At 37.6% G+C, this 18,021-nt stretch overlaps 1 protein-coding gene across 2 annotated transcripts in view; it reads left to right on the top strand.

Moving 5' to 3' along the window:
• Window positions 1-18,021, top strand: part of LOC134672000 (thrombospondin type-1 domain-containing protein 4-like) — a 206,275-nt gene that overhangs the window by 187,606 nt on the left and 648 nt on the right. For both annotated transcript variants that reach the window (XM_063529899.1, XM_063529898.1), the window contains 7 exons: window positions 11,058-11,241; window positions 14,549-14,709; window positions 15,026-15,574; window positions 15,672-15,938; window positions 16,043-16,184; window positions 16,687-16,862; window positions 17,572-17,764. In XM_063529899.1, the coding sequence (XP_063385969.1) occupies window positions 11,058-11,241; window positions 14,549-14,709; window positions 15,026-15,574; window positions 15,672-15,938; window positions 16,043-16,184; window positions 16,687-16,862; window positions 17,572-17,764 (1,672 nt within the window). The remainder of the gene's footprint in view (window positions 1-11,057; window positions 11,242-14,548; window positions 14,710-15,025; window positions 15,575-15,671; window positions 15,939-16,042; window positions 16,185-16,686; window positions 16,863-17,571; window positions 17,765-18,021) is intronic.

Genomic DNA, 18,021 nt, shown 5'->3' with positions numbered 1-18,021 from the left:
TAATTCCGACTACTTCAAAATGTCGACTAGTCCGAAAATCACCCACACTTCTATCATATCAGAGTCCGTTTTAGGAGCTATCCAACATTCTGAACTTATGGAATCACCCGAATACACATTTTCCAGGACTAGCTCTCAGTCTAGTAGCGTTGTGGAATGAAATGCCCGCGGCACACTCAAATGAACATAAATTTATAATTTCCGACAAGTCTCATCGCGTATGATAATGGAAACTCGACTGGTCTAGTTATACTTGTAATGATGTAGCCATCTCCTGTTGTATTAAGCGTAATGGTTTCAATTAACATTTATTATGTAAAGGATTCTCTTAAACAAGAGAATTCAAAGCTTTTTTGTTAAATTTTGGAATACACTGTCAGTCATACCTATTTGCTTAGACTGAAAGGCGTGCCGAAAATATAAATCCACTAGAAAAAAAGTATATCATTTACAAAAATTTAATAATAAAGCATTAGGTATGGTAGATAACCTCATTGCCTTCTTCATCAGAGATTAAAAATGAAAATTTGCTAGCGTTAAACTTAGAATAAATTTTAAAATGAAAAATTACTGTCTTGGCTTAATAGTACGTCCGCAGACGTTTCTGCTTGTTAAAAAATATTTTTTTTGGCTCTTTATGTAACACAATTGTGCTAGATTTAAACATCTGCCACACATTGCACACCCTAAATGTTTCAGCCTTGTAGCCTGTGAGGCTAGTTCCATAAACGACAAACAATTGAAAGTAATAAAGTAACACATACGTTGATGTTCTAGGTGCAACGAATGGAGATAGCGAGATTGCTGAGAGTAATGGCGGACCATATGTGCAAATGACAACCTTGTATCGTAATAATCTACATTGTAACAGCCTTGCATCTGCATTTAGATAATTAGATGGTCAAATTTCTCAATTCATAAACGCCTATGCTATTTTGAGATCATCAAGACACTGTGTTATAAAAGTGACAATTTGAAATATAAAGGTTACAATTTAACAGTAAAAAATGTTTTGTACTGTTTTAGGCGAAGAAAAGGAAGCTGATGTACGTAATTACAATAAATATACTGCTTGCCACCGACGCGGCATAAAAATCATAAATGGAAATGTGTTAAAAAAAAGAAAGAGAAACGGATAACATCAATAAGAATATAATTATGACATATGTATTGTTGTATACCTTTTTGACTTGGCGCTTTTACAAATACAATAATTGAAGTAAATATTGAAGAATAGCGAGAGCTAACTGGACCCACTTATGAACTTGTCTCAAAAGGTTGACATACAAATAATAACGTAAAAAAAATGCAGCTACACCAACAAAAATTGTTTTTGAAATAATATCTTAGTTTAAACACACAATTTTCACTGATAAGTATGTCATCCTGCACATACGTATGAGTCAGTATGCATGGCAAATTACTACCAAAGCGTATTTTACATACCTATGCATAATGAAAATCTTCATTAACACCGACGAATTTAAAGCTTTTATTCGAAATATGCGACGCTCCCATTTTAAATTGTCATGGTTCGAAGTTAGAGTAGAATGTTGGAGGTATTAAAGTAAATTCTGTTACGTACATTGGTAATGAAGAATTTTTATTGATGCCACCGTCGAAGCATAGCTGGTATAAAACAATCTGACAAGACAAGGCTCATATTTTAAACATTTAACTGGATCGAATGGAACAATAACGAGTGGGCTTCGCAGGGGGCGTATAATGCTCCTGGTTACGAACTGGTTACGGTTTAGTGAAATTGACCTTCGTTAACTATAAAGTAATTAAAGACTAGTTGCCATCTTGTCACTCTGTTAACTCGACTTTAGTATGGTCATTGTAATTTATGGAAAAAAAACTGCATGTTATTGCTACAGAGGGCCTACCGCGAAAATTGTAAATCTAACGGTACTGTAGGCTCTCTGGAGCCGTAGCTAAGATGACATTTGTAATTAAACACCAAACGAAAACTATATTTGGATGAGCACTGCAATAATATAATGAGTCGTGATTATTTACGTACAATCATTTTAATACTCTTTGCTTTAACCGCTTTAACGAGTATCTCTTGGATTACTCCAACGAAAATCAATCTTACAAAAGGCGATTAAAAGATCTCGATATTGTACTAGAGAATGACTCAGTTTATGTCTTCGATAAATGAGTTAATTACATTACTCCGACGCGAAAATTTGAGCAGTTCAAAATAGAAGACGAGCGAATATTTAATTCACACCATTGAGCCTGGCGCCAGAAATATTATTAGTGAATCTATGCTAATTACCATAAACCCATCGTGATTAAGGATTCGAAGCGTGAAAGGTTAATATTTCGTTGAAGTAAAACTAAATTTATCTTATTTTCAAAATAAATTTAGCTTTAGGAGAACTTGCATACACATTACATTACCGACTGTTTCTAACGACAATTTTTTTTAAACCTATTTTCTTAGGTACTTAAATTTATTACCCTCTAAAACTACGTACTTACTCAGTTCCACATTTCCTTTTAAAAGCTGAGCTTTCTTTGCCTCGATTTGAACAAAGTGAGGCAGTGTCATTAAAAAAAATACATTAATGATGTCATTGCCACACTTTGCCACTGCAAATGCCGTGCAGGGCTAGCTTGCTCCGACTGGTCCGGTCTATACATTTGATAGTTTAGTTTGGCTATGGTCTCAATCCTTAGGTAAGTACATAAAGTAGTTTCGATCAAAACACTGTGGTTAGATCCATTAAGAGTATGATTCACTGCAGGTGGCGCCACAAAAACCGCCGCTAAATAAGAACATTGTAATTAATTCCCTAAGAAGGGTTATGAGACTTATGAGTCAATCTTCTACATTTCCGTAAATAGAACTGTAAAAAAAACATTGACATGGCTGCCGTATAGAAATACAAACACAATGAAACATATATAAATACATAATTGGATCATAGATTTCTCATTACTATATTTATAGTACATAATTAACATAATATATAAATAATGATGGCTTATATTATATCTTATACATTGCATACATGACGATCTTACACAAAAAAGACGTCGTGATAATGGAAATACCAAGAAGAAGAAAATATTAGAAACCTAAATTAAATATCTCTTTTTTTCTCTCTTTCTCTTTTCTTTATCATCTCTGGTAAGTTGGTAACTGTATCTCTGTAAATTCCATCCTTCACCGTTTCTATTTTAACTAAATAGGTATTTTTTTTTCTTCTAGCCTCATTGTATATTTGTTTTTAGTATTAACTTATTACTTGTGTCCGTATTATGTCCACCACGGGACAGGCTATGCCTAGTGTGGTGGCCAGCATAAATGTAATATTGTTGTATATTATTTCCGAAATATAACATTTGTATTTGTATTTATATCTACGAAAGGATAGGCGTAGAACCTTACTTAGGAGGTGAGGCTTGATTGAGAGGAAAGAACTGGACGGAAATCCACGAGAGATTTATTCTTAAATTCGAATCTAAATATAACATAATATATATATTGAAATTAAATGAAATGTCTTTATATTCGGGCAACTATAGACCTAAACCTTTCTCAAGAATTACTCTATTGATAGATGAAAACGCATTAAAATACGTTCAGTAGTTTTTGAGTCTATCGCAAACAAACACAAACAGACAGACGCGGCGGGGGACTTTGTTTTGTAAGGTGTAGCGATAAACTAAAAACGTAATGGCTAATAGGGACCTTAAAAAAATATTGACCTTATACCTATATCGTTAATCGTAAATAATGGTAGGTCGAACTTGCTCCTAAACACTATTGCACGTGTGACAGTAAAGTTGGCTAGCCGCGTTGAACATGCACAATTGCACAGTGCACACGTAGGAGTGCTTAGCACGCGTATTCGGGAAACGAGATAATTACAAGATCTAGAGACGATATAGAGATCAACTAGATTTACATTAGATATCGACTAGATGTGACTTGGATATCTAAGTCATGACTTGTCGAAATCGTTCAAGAGGACCTCCAGAATCGCGGAAACGTCAAATTTGACATATCTAACTTACAAATGACTATATCTTCTCGATATCGTATCTTATTCATCTCTAGATGATCTCTAGTGTTAAAGTTAGAATAGGGCCGTAGGTCTCTCTTTTCGCAACTGGCTTTTTACGTCTAAGTACGAGACGAGAACATAATGTAGGTAGGTACCAGTGGCGGCGCGTCCATAAAAGCCGATTCCCACCGGCTTGCCTGTTTTTGGACGTTTGAGCAGAGTTGTAAAGGAAATATGTAAGCCAAATTAGCTCCAGCTTGCCTATGGATATGTTTGACGCGCCGCCACTAATAGGTGCAGTAAAAAAAAATATTTCCGACATTCTTTGACATGGTATAACAATTGCAAGGCGCGGAAAGTAAAACACAGTTTAAAGAGTTTGTAGTTAAGCAGACAAGTAATGTAGGGCCCATATATTATTCTTAACTTTGCACAATCTTTTGCTAGCTCTTATTAGTACGTTTGAAGTAGCAATGTGTTAAATAAGGGCTAACCAGCCTCATAAAACTACCATTACTGTCACTAATGTTGGGCCGTGCATTAGCGTAGGTTAGTTACAGAGATGGCAGGGCCATGTGGACTCCGTTCTATAAATCGTGTTGATTTGCTCATTATATTGCAATATGGTTGTGGTATCTTTAGAATTGTTTTAGTTGCGCAAGAGTATACTGAGAATTTTGAGCATGTTTTTTTATAATGTAAGGTCAAACTTAACATGATCAACTTAAGTACTCCTCAACTTCAACAACTCATAGTATATCGAACTAACCATTTCATGATCTACTTACCTGGAATTGCGTATACCTAAGGTTACCTGGGAACAGTTAATAAAAATAGCCGGCCTTCCTCATTTATTATACTGTTATATTATTTATTATTATTAAAAAAAAACTATTTACAAATGGTCACATGAGTTACTTAAATAAAAAATGTTTTATAAAAGTGCGGATTTAGTAATAACAATTTTGTGAAACGTTGTTTGTAAAATTAATGTTTTTCAATTGTTGTTTATGAAATCACCATATTATTGGATTTATGTAAATTAAATGGCTAGTTAAACGTAGAGGATTGCGTCGGAAGATCGTATCATTAAACATTGATGTTAAAACAATATTGACTATCCCAAGTAACTGGATAGATCTTGAAATAGCCAATAATAGCCCACCTATATAATACCTAGAACAAGTTTTCTATTGTGAATAAAGACATTTGTGGTACCAAACAAACAAGACGATTACTTAACTACTAATAAAATCACGTAGACATAAACATAAATATCCTTTTTAACTAGCACTTAGGGATCATATTCTACGAATCTACAGTTTTACTAGACAATAAGGTTAAGTGATTGTTCAATTGCTTTTAAAATTAATCGTAACAGCTGGTATTACTTTAAGAATTTTGAAAATCAATGAAAATAATTAATAATATCGATCAAAATAACAGTGTGGAAAACGACATGACAAAACGCTAAGACGAAAAATTTATGTAGCTATATTTTATTCTTAAGAAATATTTTACAAGTCTTCGTTAAGTCCACATTATGTTGAAAATTGTCGTTATTAAAATTAAAACTACTTCATTATAAATTTATAAATTATTGCTCTTGTTACCTGATCACGTGCGATTCTAAAATATACATTATTCTTTCTGACTAGGCATTAAACATGACCTTTATTATCATGCAGCATGGTACATTTTACAACTTCACAGTTAACTATACGATGACGCGCTAGTTACCGGTATGGTGAGGGTTTTCGTATAATATCTCTATTAGTTATGGCTATAAAAGCGATAAAATCAAATTATTACACTAATGTACACGGTTTACGGATAACAAGTTAATGAGCTGTTTAATCATATGTTTTTTATTGATGTGGGCTTCTATGGTAATCACGTAATGGACAGTATAAGGCCGAATCCGTCACGTTTATAATAATTAATCTTAAATATTTGAAGTATTCATTTTATTAATTTTCACGCATCAGGCTTTAGGCTAATAACTTGACTTAAAAACAATGTCAAATGAGCATTTGTCGATCACGCGATGTTTTTACTTAATTACACTGTAATTGGCCCTAAACTGAAGCTAGCTAAACTAACCTAACTAATACTAACTAACCCCCTTATTCATAAACGTTTACTAAAGTTGACAAGCCGATAATAATCGTTTGTCCCTTTCCGATGTATTGGTATGATGGAAAGGGACAAACGATTATTATCGGCTTGTTAACTTTAGTAAACGTTTATGAATAAGGGGGTAAAACTATAAACTGAAAAAGATGTCATATACGAAATTTAAAGTGACCAATATTGTAGTACATGTACAGGTAGGTAGTATTATTTCTGTCTGCTTAAAATAACACGACTTAGTCAAAGTATTTAGATTTGTTTCCTATTTTAAAAAAAACGTGTATTTACCATGTAACTCGTGATATTTATCAAAATTGTCGAAAAAAAATCTACAAGAAAATAAAAATTAGCCCATCTACACGCTGCTATTCGCTTAAGACCTTAATCGAATTAATCGGCAACACATTGTGACTAGATAAATTAAATTATACTTACGAAATTTTAAGAAGAAAAACTGTTTTTGCAAATTTCGCAAACTTGGTAGTACGGGTTATACGGGTTAGTGCATAAATAATTAATGTTAGGTACAAAACTGTCGTCTAGACATAGTATACGAAACAATTCTTCGAAGCATGTCGATGTCAGATATATTGGTGTCAATTATATTTCACGGGCCTCTTGTTGTCTTGAATCGGTTCTTTTTTTTAAATAACTGCAAAAGAATTCCTGAAACATCTAGTCCAATCATAGGAGTTGGCTGCCATTAGACAAGAATTATGCCATCCAAACATTAGGTGACTTGAGTCACAGTATTGAGATTCAACATACATTTACCAGCAATACAACATACATTTACAAAACCTCCTGAGACTTAGAAGCGGTTGATTTGTTTTTGAGTTTGGAACTCTTTGCTGTTCAATAAAAGTTCAAAATTGATTTTGGAATATGTACGAAACTTTGTAGAGGTCTCAGGAGGTTAAGTTACATATATTTTAATTCAATGGTCATGATGACGAATGGTTACACGAAGTTTAAATCAGTGACATTACTATTATGATCAACAACATGACACGATTATAAAGTTTGCTCGATAAATTGAATCAAAAATTGTCATAAATTGTACTCAATCAATGTGATTGAAGTACAATTAAATGACTGTCATACCAAGAACTTGTTCTAATTTAATCAAGCGCGTAATTACGTTCCTGACTAGCTAACTTTTATAGTCCAAAAGCTGTCATTAGCACCATTTGCACGAGAACAATTAACAGCGACCAAATTATTAAAATGAATACCTCAATCAAACGGGACCCTATTACTAAGACTTCGCTGTCCGTCCGTCCGTCCGTCCGTCCGTCTGTCACCAGGCTGTATCTCACGAACCGTGATAGCTAGACAGTTGAAATTTTCACAGATGATGTATATCTGTTGCCGCTATAACAATTAACAACAAATACTAAAAACAGAATAAAATGAAGATTTAAATGGGGCTCCCATACAACAAACGTGATTTTTGACCAAAGTTAAGCAACGTCGGGAGTGGTCAGTACTTGGATGGGTGATCGTTTTTTTTTTGCATTATGGTACGGAACCCTTCGTGCGCGAGTCCGACTCGCACTTGCCCGGTTTTTTTTATAGTCCAAAAGCTGTCATTAGCACCATTTGCACGAGAACAATTAACAGCGACCAAATTATTAAAATGAATACCTCAATCATTTTTACGACTCTTTCATTGAGGTTACAGGAGACTAATTCGACTTGTATTAGTGGCTGCTCAGAATATGCCGAATATGACTACATACAATATGATAACTAAATTAAGAACACATTTTACAGATTTGACGATTAATCTTGATAGAGATCCATCCACTCAGCTGTATAAATTGCAAATATTAACCAATAATTGCATTTTATTCAGCTCACAGCGTAGTATTTTACAAGTAATAAAAGAGTGTGTATGTACGAGTATATAGGCATATTTGTGGCGAAACTTACCCTTTATTCATAAACGCGCTACAAACCTCAGTTAGCTATAATAATCGTTTGTCATTATCTGTCATTTACACTTATTCATTTGTAAGAAAGGGATAAAATTTACTTTAACTAAATCAGCCCGTAAAGTTTAATAATGCGGAGATCACATAAGCACAAAATTAATACCTTAATTTACCCATTAGTTACTCACCTAGGTGCCCTAAACATTATTTAAAATTTAAAATCTATAGGTATATGTATTTATCATACTTACAAAGTTTATGTTTTATACATGGCTAAGTGAGATCTCGAAACCGTCACAAAACATAAGTGATGTCTTGATCTTTCAAAAAATATAGTCAAATACTGCTTCCAATTCATATGTGTATGGGCCCGATTCGGATTTTGAAATAGACATCTATTAGACATCTTTTAGACATCACCAAGATACGATAACGATATGTTTAAGATCTAACCTGTCAAATTTGACATTTATCTTGAACGATTTCCACAGGATATGACTTAGAGATCCAATTCACATCTAATAGATATCTTACTCTATCTAATGTAAAAGTGACATTGGTTGCCCGAATTGCGCTGCAAAAGAGAACTAGGTAGTTGATATCTAAATTATAACGTATCTAGAATGGATCTAGTACGTGTCGTCTCTTGTGAATATCTTGAAGTTCGAATACGGCAGTATGTTTGTGGTCAGAGATTGAGGTTCTTAATGAGACCACTTTGTGCAATAATTTCTGAATGCTAGATATTTTATTACGTGATTTCTATCGTCTAGTTTAACATTTCCTTTCATAGTTACTGTCAAATTAATGATCTTTATAAACAGGTCGTGATTAAAGTGGTTTTATGGAGTGTTAGTCTTTTATACATGACTACATATAAGTATGGATTTATTTTAATTGCCACACATGTACTTTTAAAATTAATGCTATTTGCTTTTAGTGTAGGAATTAAAAGCGACTTCAAATTAAAATCAATATTGGTTTGAGTTTAATAATTACAAAAATTCAAACTAAGCCATGAAATAAATCAATTTCAATTGACTTAAGTGTACATTTTTAGGCATAATGAACACACACTTAACGATCTTTGAGCAAAAGTTCATTAATTACGATATGAAACAGTACTGAAGCAAAATACATTATTAAAACTTATAAATGAAAATCCGTTATCTCAGTTTAGAAAGATTATAATTATGCCGGATGACTCAGATATTTACAAGGTAGTCGCCATCAGATATATCGGAGCGGCCAAGGTGCTCACAAATATTTGAACACGCCTCTATTGACAGGGCGTTAGAGTGCGTGTTCAGATATTGTGAACACCTTGGCCGCTCCGATATATCTGATGGCGGCTGTACAAGCGGGAGCAACGGCTTGTCTCGCCGCCAGCGAAACTACACGATTATCTTCTTGAAATAAGTACAGTATTTACAAGCGGATTGTGTCAGTATTTCACAATTATGATTGTTCATGAGATAGGTATGCATTATGTACATACTTGAGCTTCGTAGGTTACCGATTAATACGTTTTCAATCAAGATGATATTGTTTAACGCGAATGTAAGGTTCTACTTCTTTAAAAATTGAAGTTTAATTAATGGAGAACACGATTGCGTCTAAATATATTGTTATTTAGGGCAAAATGTTACAATTATAAGTATGGTTCAACGAATTAGCGTATTGTAGGAACTTAAACTATTAAATACGGAAAAAAGAAAAACTCATAGTTTTCTAATGATCGCTGCTGTTTTCGGATACACAGCACAGAAACCTGACAAAATGAAAAGGCTGCAAAGGACCAAGGGGCCATTAGACCAACATGTTGATCTGACATCAACATTCATGTTGTCGTTGTTGGTGTTGATGTAAATACTGTCGAATTGGCTTAACTATTAGGCTTTAATAATGCTTCAACATAATGCTGGCGTTGCGGAGAAATATAACATGAGGACATAATCTCTCGAACGTTGAGGATTTGAGGGATCGATTGAGGAGAAAGGAAGGCGCAAAATGTGCACATAAGTTTGCCTCCATAGCGATCTAGTATAGACTAGATTGCTACGAAAGTATTGGCATGGTGGTCCAATTTACCGCATTAAATAAATACTATAAAATAAAAAGTGCATAAAAAACGTCACTCAAAATTACTCTCGGAAGTCCATAAGTGTTTAAATAATAGAAGGCCTCACGTGCTAGCCGGGGATTAAGTTGTCCGCGCATGTCACGGCGGCGCAGAATCTGGGCGGTCGACGGGCGGGTATAATTTCGCAGAGGAATGCATCCACGTCTACTTGAACAAGTATTTGAGATATAATATGCGGTAGAAAACCTGCACCCGCATTGAGAATACGGAAATAGTAAATATTACGCGGCGCAAAATGTGGGTAGCAGGTTTGTTGATCCTTGATGTTGATGTATACCATTCAGTCAAAAGTAACAAGAATGGTGAGCGATATATGATATTACACGTTTACTAAATGGGGTTGGCAACTATCAAAGATCTGCATAGGTGGCACCATCATAGCTTGCTCCATTTTCGATGAGATCTGGCTTAAAGGCAAAGGGTAGTATAATATCTTAAAGGGCTGGCATTCAGGGCATAAAATTCTATTAAAATAAACAAAAATTGTACACAATCTTAGGGATTGACAGGGCAAGCTATGCTGGCGCCATCTGCTAAATACTTCGACCGGCCAACCCCATTGTAATCAAGCAGTTCTCCATGTGAATATCGTTTAGATATTTTACTCGTTAAATGCTTTTTGAAAACTTAAACTACTGTATCAGGAGTGGCTAGGGAAAGTTTACTGTATTGTCGTTAGTTTAAAAAGTTACATTGTAAGTTTTGTCATTTAGCCACTGGTGAATACGTGTGGTTCCAATATGTAGGTATAAATACTAGGTCTATCAATGTTATAAATATTACGAAATATATACTCAACCTGTTCTTTCCTTGTTCCAGATTGTGGGTCGAGAAGGCGTCCTAGGGTCGACAGCATCCCGCGAAGTGCGATGCGGTCGTCGTCTGGTCTCTGGCCTGTTCTCGCGGCCGAGATTACCGCTCGGCTACTCCTACGTGACCACGGTCCCACGCGGGGCATGCCGCCTCAACATCTCGGAGATCGTCTCCAGCGAGAATTATATTGGTCAGTATAGTATCTATTAGTTCAAAGAAGCGGTGCTAGCAGGCAACACACATGATATGCGATGCAGTCGCTGGCTGGTCTCCGGCCTGTTCTCCCGGCCGAGGTTGCCCCTCGGGTACTCCTACGTGACCACAGTCCCACGCGGGGCATGCCGCCTCAACATCTCGGAGATCGTCTCCAGCGAGAATTATATTGGTCAGTATCTACATACATACATACATACATACATATAATCACGCCTATTTCCCGGAGGGGTAGGCAGAGACCACGGATTTCCACTTACTACGATCCTGACATACCTCTTTCGCTTCCTTCACATTCATAACATTCCTCATACACGCTCGCCGGTGCTCTTGAAATCTCGGTGCTCTCGGTGGATTGAAAGAAGCGGTGCTAGCAGGCAACGCACATGATATGCGATGCCGTCGCCGGCTGGTCTCCGGCCTGTTCTCGCGGCCTAGATTGCCCGTCGGGTACTTCTACGTGACCACAGTCCCGCGCGAGGCTTGCCGCATCAACATCTCGGAGATCGTATCCAGCGAGAACTATATCGGTAGGTAAACTTTTCTATGGTCGACACCTCGCGAATTGCGATACACGGCGCGATTCGGGAAATGAATTAGAGATGCACTAGATAAGATATAGTAAAGATATGTGACGTTCCACGGCGAAAGGTACCATTACCCCGACTGAATATTGGAGCGGCGTAAGCGCCAGCTGCCATAAGGTACCTTTTGCCGTGGAACGTCACATATCTTTACTATTTCATATCTAGTGAATGTCTAACGGCGCGATATCTTAAAGTTCGAATCGAATCTTACCTGTGTATAACTTTGTTTAATTGTAAAATAATTACCAAACTGTGACCTGAAAATAGGTTTTCACCTCTTTTGCTTAGAAATGTTAAAATAGTGTCGGTTATTACAGTTTTTACCTATTTTTTGGCTAGCGTAAAACGTTCCCGCACCAAAAACCCCAACGTATGCTCATTTAACACAAATACTCATTCCATTTTTACTTCCTTCCAATCCAGTTCGTTCATATACCATAGGGGCTATTCATAAATTGCGTCATTTCGAATTAGGGGGGGGGGGATCTGGACATCAGATGATGGTTGCATAACGTAGGAGGAAACGGGGTCATTCGATTTTTGGATGATTTTAGTCGTCAAAAATCGTCGAAAATCGATGACGTCATTTATGGACAGCCCCTTATCGTTATATTTTAGGATGAGATTAGAAGCTATATATTCATTCAATGTATTATTATTACTAGTTTGTATCGATGTATTAATTTCACTTCAGTTTAACTAAGCAATAAAATTGATCTACTTAATAACTAACATTATATTGTTGCAGACCTAGTTCATAGATTGTTTTATTAAGTGCCAAATCAATTAAAAAGCAACAGCTTTAAGTTGTTTACGACCGTTTTACAAACTATAAAAACTAAACAGCCATAAAATCTAGGCTATAAAACTGCGAATGAAAAAGGACAAAATTATTATTTGTATCGATTCTTTATTCGCTGTGATGAATGTTTTATTGCGAACTAAATAGGTCACTCGGAGATCTTAATCGACAGATGAAGTGTTCGTTGGTGCAAAGATCGATGTCGAATCGATTAGGCGAAATTGCACAGAAATTGTTATATCAACCAGTTACAGTGCAAGCGCACCAAACGTTCACCGAACCAGTGTAAGACGGGCCAAGGATGTAAATTTACACAAACGAACTTTTTGAATTTTTGTATTCTTCTTCTTCGTCCTCGATTGCTCGTGTCTAGGATCGTGACCAAGTGGGGTCGTTATCGTTATTTCGTGAACCAAGGCTCTCCATTCTTCATGATTTTTCGCCTTCCTGATAATAGGCCCCTGTGTAGATCCCTGACAGGCCTTCTTTGCCGTGTCCACCCAGCGGGTTGGTGGGTGTCCACTACCCCGTCCTCCATCCACCATGCCAACCATAATGTTCTTTTCGAGGTTTTCCGGCTCCCGTCTGGTAACGTGTCCAATCCAAAGTAGTTCAGGATCCGCTGGTAAATGGCTGATAAACGGCACTGGATTTTCAACTCCGTCAGGATTGACGAACTTTTATATTAGACGTAGGTATTCTGCTAAAACGTAGTGTTTTAAAAAATGCATTTTTAAGTTGATGTCCTAACATACAGTTGCTAACCGTTAGATTGGGAAATGTGTTGAGTTAGTACGTGATGAATTATGCGAAAATATGGTTGCAAAATGACATTCTGAAAAATTATTTTTGGCAATGATTTAGAAAACCTAATTCTGTAGTTTTATTGTCAACCGTATGTCAAATACAATTGTTCCGGATCTCTACATATTTACTCGTAACATTTGCAGTTTGCCTTAGCTAGAATTAGACTAAGAAGTCTGCATCGATTTTGATAGCCCACCCAGAGCAAGTGTTATTTTAAACGTCAAAGTTCTATGAAATTATGAACAATTGCACTGCGTGGGCTGTCAAAATCGCCGCAGACCTTTTTTTTGGTCTAACTCTATGTAAGCCATAGAAATATCGTTAGAAGCCGAAATTGCACAGGCTGCTGCCAATAGACTCCTACGCGAATTGTGCGAATACAAGTCGTTCTCACAATTGCTGGATAATTATTTGCATGACGCAGCCTGCGCTTGCGTTTGGCGGCTTGTTAAAGTATTACTGCGTTTTACTTATGGTTTTACTTTTTAGAGGCTCAGTTTTCGTATCTACTTATATAGGTAAATACAATGAAAATGGTGAATCGTAGTTGTTAAGAGTTTTTTCTCATTTTTCAGATGGGTCAGAAAATTTACCTAACGTAACGGGTTCTTCGCGATGCCTTTCTCTTTATTTTAAAAAATTAGAAAAAGTTGCGGTTTCGATAGAGAAAATCTAGTAACTAAATCATCGGACAAAAATTCTTCGGAACCTCGATGCAAAAAAGAATTTATTAAGATTGATTACGTTACAACCGCACTACGTCAACTATAAAATCAGATGTGTAAAATCTTTAACGATTTTAGTAAACCACATTCTACTTGTACCTACTTCGCATAAGTTAGGAAAAAATTCTCTCACCTCTAATATAAAGTGAGAATAAAATTATACAACATATACTTTCGTTTCTCCTAGATCACGGTATGTAATGTCGTGCATAATTATTTTCCATCATATTTCCACGGAAGCGTACGAACGTGTCTTGCTATTTCAGTCCGTCTCTGTACAAAAAATAAGATTAGAAATGCTTTACTGGATGTGGATTTCCAGTAAGAAAGAAGCTAAATTAACCTTAAATATTTTGTCCCCAGCTTTGAAAGTGACGAACGGGTCCTACATAATGAACGGCGAGTTTGCCGTGAGCGCGCCCGGCATGTACGAGGCCGCCGGCGCGAGGTTCAAGTACTCGCGCGCCGCAGGCCTCGACGCTGTCTTCGCGCACGGGCCTCTCCACCATCCCGTAGATATTATGGTATGTCGAGCAATGAGTATATTGGTAAAGTAATACCTACCGACGGCTTTGTTTTCGATGGCACCTTAGTATTGATCTTATTGTTGTCTATGAAATTAGCCATTAAGTAAATCCAGTTACGGCAGCAATATATCATGGATCTAGTGTCTTCTGTTGGTTAGAATTTGATATATACACCCCTACAACTTTGTACAACCACCAGTTTACTCATCTCTTTAACAAGTTAAAGCATTTTGCTGATATCTTTAGTCCATGTAAAAACTTATCCATACTTGTATTTGCTTAGTCCGTTTGGTGACATTCCGATTTTTTTCAGATCCTGTATACTCAGCCGAACCCGAACATAAAGTATGAATACTTAACCGACACGGAACCTGATGAAACAAACGACATACCAACAGCCAGCCCTCCAGAGCCTCATTATCCCCAACGACATCATCGGCACTACAACGCCGAGTCCCACACTAGGGCTCTTGATCATCCCATTCAAGATCCATCTTTACCGCGACAACCAAATCATAATCAGAATTCTATTGAGAACCAAGCGGATTCAAACGCAATTGGAGAAAGAAGATTCACATGGAAGATACTCTCATTTACACAATGTACACGAACATGTGGTGGAGGTCTTCAGATTGGTAAATTCAGATGTGTGGAAGTAGACAAACTGACCGGCCGTGATCGAGAGGTTTCCTCAGTGCATTGCTCGGGGAGTGCTCCTCCGGCGCGTCGACGCCGGTGTGGTGTTACTCCGTGCCCGCCGAGGTGGAGAGCAGCTGCGTGGGGACCGTGCCCGGTTTGCGGGCCTGCCCACCGGACAAGGATAGTTGGCTGCGTTCAGGATCATGCTCGAGGAATTACTAAGGTATATAGCTCCTTACTGTTTATTCAAATCAAAAACTTATTGTGATTGTGTAAGCTACTTTTAGTGCAGAAATACTTAAAGACCTTTTGATTTACAGGTCAGCGACCAGAAGTGCCCCCTCCCCATGCCTCCGAGCAGCGAACTTTGCGACATTCCCAATTGCGATGGAACCATCACCACCGAAACTCCAAGACCTGATACCAGGCGTCAGGTCCGACCGAGAGACAGGACTGATTCCTTCCATGATGGCCCAGTTATATCGCTTGCGCGAAACGCGTCTGACAATGAGATCGGACCGACGCTAAGTCAACAAGCGTTTAGTCATTCTGGTGGTGGGGGTTGGTTGTATACTGAGTGGTCTGAGGTTAGTAATTTCGTCATTCAACTATACTTTTAAATAAATAATGCCATATAAACTCATCATAAAGCATTCAAACCACAAATAATCAAATACTGGTAATTTTTCAGTGTGTTGGCTGGTGTGTCGGCGGTGGTGTCCAATCTCGAGGAGTTCGATGTGCTGACCCAGCCGGCTGTACGAGTCACCGCGCGCCAGCATCATCACAAAGCTGCTCTGTGAGGAAGCAGTGTGACGCGCAATGGTTTACTGGTAAGAAGCATATAATTATTGTTTCTTGTGGAACAGCTCGTGTTGTGTGGTTGAGTATATGGAGCTCAGTCTGATATTAATATGACGCCGCGCCGTGGTTCAAAATTAAGAAGCACAATTGCGGTTTAGTGTGTGAGTGGAGTCCAGTCTCAAAAAGTCCTATGTGTTGAGTTAGCGAGGTAAACAACTCTAAATAAGTTATCATACAGCTTCAATTTATATCCCAATAAGGCCTAGTTTACCCTCTGGGTTAGAAGTTCAGATGGCAGTCGCTTTCGTAATAACTACGTCAAATCATGGGATTAGTTGTCAAGCGGACCCCGGACTCTCATGAGCCGTAGCGAAATACAGGGATAACGGAGGAAGAAGAAGACAGCTTCAATTTATATCCAACTTTATTTCACTTACGACTGAATTATTTAAATATTAAATTTTTGCTCTACGGCTGAATCGTACGACCTCCTCATTCGAATTAGTTAGTATTTCTCTCTACATGTTCCAGGTGAATGGTCCCCCTGCTCAGCAGCATGCAGCGGGCGCCAGGTCCGCGGAGTGGTGTGCATCGGGGGCACCGGGCGCCGGCTGCGGGACGGCTCGTGCCGCGCACCGAAGCCAGAGACTGAGCGAGCTTGCGGGGGCACTTGCGCTCCTAGCTGGTACCTGAGTGATTGGAGCGAGGTAAACACAGAATAACCTCACACAATCCGTGAATTGACTGCGTGGTGATATCTTCGCATAAGTAGCTTTTCACTATACCGGGTGTGGCCTGTAACACGAGCAAATAATTAAAATATAGATTGGATTCCTCAAACGGTGACACTTTTGTTCAACAACTCTTAAAAATTATGAAGTATTTAGACTCCCTATTTTTCATACAAAATAAATATTATCTTCAATGGACGCCATCGCCATGCCATATCATTGTGATTGACGTTGCTTGTCACGCCTTAAACATAACAAAATTCGCAATACATTGCGTCTTAGAATAAACTTTAAAGTGTATTAAACATTAAACCACAAGTTATTTTTAAAAGTCGCTGAACAAATGTTGGTCAGTATGAGAAGTACAGCCTACAGTTTAATTTTTTGCTTATATTATAGGCCACACCCGGTATGGCTTCATTGTTTCATTAAAACTACTACCTATGTTAAAAATTCATCGCATAATAGCACTAAAACTTGTGCAACCTACAGATTTATATCATTTATGTAGGTACCTCAAAATATTGAGCATGTTCACATGAACAAACAAACATTATGTATTATGTATCAACATATCTTTATAGTATACCTGCTGAGTTCTATAATTAAGTATTAGAACGTTGGCATATAATTCATATTAGACGCTAGACGAAATGCACTCTCTGAATTATCCTTTATTCCCCAGTGCCAAGGCCCCTGCGAGGCCGGAATCCAGAGCCGCACCGTGTGGTGCGCGCGCGGCGGGGCTGACGGCGCAGAGGGCGCGGCACGCGACTCTGAGTGCAGCACCCAGCGGCCTCTAGCACGGCGGACATGTGTGCCCGCTCGCTGCTCGACGAGGCCTGCGGTCAGGCCTGCGGTCATTAGTCCTCCTGCTGGTTAGTATGTCTCCGGCTCATATATTCCTAAGTTAAATTAACTGAAGTTACTACGCGTAAATAACGCTAATCAGTGTGGTTTTGAGAGCTGCAGCTAGGTTTGAATCGATTTATTTACCTACTCCTTTTTGCATTTCCGTTTAGTTATTTCTAACAAAAAATAGGTACCTAGGCATTTACATATCAAAAATTTAGTAATGGAAGACAACAATGATCCGTTTAAGTTTTGTCAATAATTTGACCTAGGATTGAATGTA

The sequence above is a fragment of the Cydia fagiglandana genome, chromosome 16 (assembly GCF_963556715.1).
Source record: "Cydia fagiglandana chromosome 16, ilCydFagi1.1, whole genome shotgun sequence".
Lineage (NCBI taxonomy): Eukaryota > Metazoa > Arthropoda > Insecta > Lepidoptera > Tortricidae > Cydia > Cydia fagiglandana.
This window is presented reverse-complemented; position numbering and strand designations above follow the sequence as displayed.